This window comes from Scatophagus argus, chromosome 15 (assembly GCF_020382885.2).
Source record: "Scatophagus argus isolate fScaArg1 chromosome 15, fScaArg1.pri, whole genome shotgun sequence".
NCBI lineage: Eukaryota > Metazoa > Chordata > Actinopteri > Scatophagidae > Scatophagus > Scatophagus argus.
The window spans coordinates 16,186,805-16,191,126 of record NC_058507.1 but is presented as its reverse complement, the minus strand read 5'-3'; the positions used below and the strand labels follow the sequence as shown (position 1 = coordinate 16,191,126).

At 40.3% G+C, this 4,322-nt stretch overlaps 1 protein-coding gene across 2 annotated transcripts; it reads right to left on the bottom strand.

Moving 5' to 3' along the window:
• Window positions 1-4,322, bottom strand: LOC124072039 (S100P-binding protein-like). 2 transcript variants are annotated; one of them, XM_046413162.1, is made up of 6 exons: window positions 4,125-4,322; window positions 1,964-2,567; window positions 1,703-1,842; window positions 1,355-1,452; window positions 265-376; window positions 1-143 (listed from the first exon to the last, which is right to left on the bottom strand). In XM_046413162.1, exons 1-6 carry the CDS (start codon window positions 4,142-4,144, stop codon window positions 26-28), a joined length of 1,092 nt encoding a protein of 363 aa, XP_046269118.1. In that variant the 5' UTR covers window positions 4,145-4,322; the 3' UTR covers window positions 1-25. The 2 variants fall into 2 exon arrangements, with proteins under 2 accessions (XP_046269118.1, XP_046269117.1); XM_046413161.1 differs by having other exon boundaries at window positions 1,964-3,118; window positions 4,125-4,321.

The following is a 4,322-nucleotide window of genomic DNA, read 5'->3' as shown; positions in this document are numbered from 1 at the left end:
TGCAAGTTGAACAGGCTGAGTTTTATTAAGAAAAAATAAAATTTGGGACCCTGGCAAAGCGCTTGTAATTGATCAGGTTCTTTGCCTGCCATTCATGAAGTGCCATTGTTGGCATCAAGTTTCCAAATCGTCTTTGGTAGTTCCTACAAGCAAGCACAAATCCAAAGCCACGCATTTTATACAGGTCCAAACACATCTGTCTAATTACTATTTTAAATCAAAACCTCTTCATAACTATAAACAAATCCAATGAGAATGATGTACCTGCGTGTGAGGTCAGAGGGATGCTGCCACTGCGGGCCATTAGTGCCTTGTGTCTGGTCAGCCACACGGGTCATCAGGTTCAGGAGCTCAGTCACAGGAACATCAGTCACATCTTCAGGACAAACAAATACACTTTTTTGAAAACAGGTTCAAAAATAACTACAATTACCACCTCACAGTTATGTTGTAGTTTACATCCAGACTGTGCAGACTCATACTATAGGAACAGATGGAGACTGAAGTCGAGGAACATTGCTGAGTATTTGATATGATTTAATTCCAATTTCGACTTTTGTGAATGCCTATTGTCCTGTGGGGTTTCCGTAGCCGTGTGACAAATGGACAGGAAGTGGAACTTCACTGTGAAAAGTTACTGATATACTAATAAACGAGTGACAGCGGAGGTACGTGGTTGTTTTACCGAGCCACCAAACGTTAGTGTTTCCAATTCAGTATTCCACCACATGTGAAATGAGGGCTATGACACTGAATAATGGCCAGAAATGTGGATGTAGAACATTAGGAAGTTAGAATGACATTAACCTATTGGTTATAAAATGATTGTATTATTTAGACCTGGACAGAACAGTGCTGTCCATGATTGAGTCTGTATGCTTGCTGGCTGAATCAGTTTCTCAGTTTTCACCCTCAAATTTAATGCCTGCCTCCTACAAATCCAAACATTGTAAGACATATTTTAGACCTTGAATGTCCAAATAAATAAATAAAAAAACACCTAAGAACAAGACATTGACCTTGGTTCTGAAGATAACGTATTCATGAGTATGGGACAGAAAACCCAATAACATAATAGGTGGGATGGAAGAAGGAAATACAGATATCAGAGCATATAAATTCAAGCACTTTCAATGACTCATGTATATTTATGTCTATTTACAAAAATGTTCAAAGTCTTACTTTAGTTTCCTCAAATTCACAAACTTTCAAGGACCTATAGGAAACCTGTATAACTCACCCAGCAGTATTCTACTACTGCATCAAAGCTCTGCGTTGCTCCAAACAAAATCCCCATTAAAAGGCAGCCTTGGTGTAGTTCTCTAACGACTCTTAGTAGAGCTAAGGGTCATACCTTGACCTCCTGCATTCTCATTCATGTGTCTGGCGACTGAATGAAGATACATCTGTTTGTCACGCTCCAAGTCCAGCTCACTGTCGAAAACCATCGGCCTGGGAAGTACAATATCCCTCTTTATAAGCACACTTAACTACATTCTGTAAACACACTCAACAAATATAGTTCTATAGAGTATGATGACACAGAAAGTGAGAAAGGTAAAAAAAAAAAAAAAAAAAACATAATACTTTTATCAATGATAAACAAAGTCCCCTCTAAAACCACCCAGACATAAAACAAACTTCCACATTCTGTTTTATATGGCCATACTGCTCCCCCTAGAGGTGAATGAAAACACAGTACCTTCCACTCCTGGCACTGCTGACACATTTGACAGAAACTCCAGTCTCCTTCAGGCTTGGCTTGGTCTGCTTTGGCAGAGCTCCTGCAGCTTGTTTAGTGCTGGAAGGGTGCTGACCAACAGCCACTACAACGGACTTCACCTTGAAGATGCAGAGGATGTGTGTGTGAACAGAGCATATGCATACTGTACTGTATAAAACGAGCTAGACAAACATGACTGCATGTGTGTAGAACCGCATCACACCAGCTGTAACAGCTTACCTGTACTTGGAGAGGCAGCGTAGCTTCATAGCTGATGTCCAAGGTGGTTCCCTCCCCACCAAGTGTGGGTCGACACCCATGGTTAGGGTCAATAATACTTCCATGCACATTCTCTGATACCTGCCTACTCTGATCGCTATCAGAATTCAACTTCACAATGACATTGTGACACACTGAAGATTCAAATATAGGGAAACCGATATTCCACACCTCTTCCACATCACCTTCTAAAAGCTCAACAGGAGAGTTCACAGACTCTAACAGTGGCCCACTGACAACAGGATCCAAATCACTAACTGTGAAGGAAACACCCTGTCCAGATAGCACAGCTTGTTTATGACACCCTGGGTGAGTAGATCTTTCAGGCTGGCACTCAACCTCTGTCACTTCAAAGTTATCTATTCTGAACAAGGGGCTAGAGACAGCTTGAGACAGCTGAGGGTCCAACGACCAAGAGGGGTCCTTTCCTGTTTTAAAGTCTTTTATGTAAGACAGAGAGGAATAGCGATTATCCTCCTCTATGTCTTTTACATTCACGTGCCTTTTCCTCTTCATATCCTCTTGTTCTTCTACCATTTGCCCATCTGCTCTGTCCAAGTCTTGCCTAAGTGCCACAGCGGGACAGAAGACATGCTTACTCTGAAACGTGCTATTACTTGGAGTTTTGCAGCTCTCTACATTGTCAGAAGGTCCACTAGCAGAATAAGTACCACAGAAATTGAGGCATAAAATGTCATTGACATCATCATCAAAGGCATGTGCAACATTAAAGAGGACCTTTTCATACTTCAAATGATTTGGCACAGTCAAATTACTATCCCCTGGTTCTGAGGACCCACATTCCACATGCTCCAACTGTAGCTGAGATGTCACAGTTTGTTTTATTTCACTGTTAACAGAATCTTGTCTTGCAATGGGAATGCAGCAGTCCATGAAACATCCAGAATCTGGAGACAAAGCTTCTGGATGAAAAGCCTTTTTTGCTGGAGTCTCAAAATGTTCATCAGAACCTGAGTCACCTAGTTTTCTATTTTTATGAAAATTGTTCATGATTTCAATTTTATAATTGTTGAACGAATTACAAAACTGATGAAGAAAGGGCTTTTGGTTGCAGGTGATCATCCTTGAATGTAGACAGAAGTATCAAGTGTAGAGCTGCAATCGAGTCAATTAAATGATTAGCACATACAAAGAAAACTGTTTGCCAACTGTTCTGAAGATAATCATTTCAGACATTTTCAATCCAAAATGTCAAACATGTGCTGGTTCCAACTTTTTATATGTATATGATTTGCTGCATTTTGTCACTTGATAATACAAAAACATTTTTAAAGGAAATTGCTGAATAGCGTGCCTTTAAATTTAGGGGAAGAATGCACATTGTATGCAATGCTATGATGTTAGCGATTACACATTTGTGAGGATTCCACCATTTAAGCTGCCAAGAAAAGCAGAGCAGAAACAGCACCATGCACTGAGCTATGGACAAAAGATGACAAGTCTTTACTGCTTCCTCAATTATCCGTCTTCCCAGATAATACAAATGTAAAATTACATCAACATAGTTTTGTAATCATTTTCTCAAAAATAAACATGGTGACTTCGGGTTCCAACTTCATCTTGTTTTGGTCTTTTTTTATTGTTCGATTTTTCATGCATGTTCAAAATGACTTAGCAACATGCACTGTCGGTTTAGGTCAGCGTGTTTTGCACAGAACTGTACTTATTTCTCAAAATGTGTGCGCACTAAATGCTACCACACAACACGCAGGCCTCAAATAGCATGTGGATTGTTCCCCTAAATTTAAGGACATCACGAACCTAGATGTTTCAGTGATTTGATAGCTCAATTAGTTCTGTCGTCTAACATTAACGGTTCGTATATAGCGTTAGCTAAACCCCACGAGTTTTAACACTCTTCGTGAAAACATAAAGTAGTACTTTTCGAAGTCAGCAAATGTCACTTTATCGTTTCGTTACGTAGATAACAACAACGTCCTCCAACCTTCAGCTACATTAACACTGAAATGGCACGGGGGTCTCAGTGATAAATGCTCTGTGGCCATTAGTGCTAACGTTACCTAACGTGCAGCAGTTAACTAGCTAATTTCGTCAACGTTACTAATTATATACAGAATATAAACTGTATGCAGTAAGTTACCTTTGGTGGATGCGAGCCATCTGAATTTGATATCAGTGCGCTACCCAAGTGTAAAAGCACTAAAATAAACTCGTCTTCTTTCATAAATCAGCTAGCTGAAAACAAACGACTCGCTGCTGCCTAAACGCCTCGCTCTGTGAGCCGCGCGATGTGCTTCGTGCGAGAACGTGCACACGGAAGTTACATTTCGTGGGAACG

Excerpts from the sequence above, each read along its gene's own strand:
- LOC124072039 (XM_046413161.1), bottom strand. The coding sequence starts at position 3,085 with ATGATCACCTGCAACCAAAAGCCCTTTCTTCATCAGTTTTGTAATTCG. Across the intron at positions 1,843-1,963 it reads CGCTGCCTCTCCAAGTACAG|GTGAAGTCCGTTGTAGTGGC; the intron begins GTAAGCTGTTAC and ends TGCATCTTCAAG. Across the intron at positions 144-264 it reads CCCTCTGACCTCACACGCAG|GAACTACCAAAGACGATTTG; the intron begins GTACATCATTCT and ends GCTTGCTTGTAG.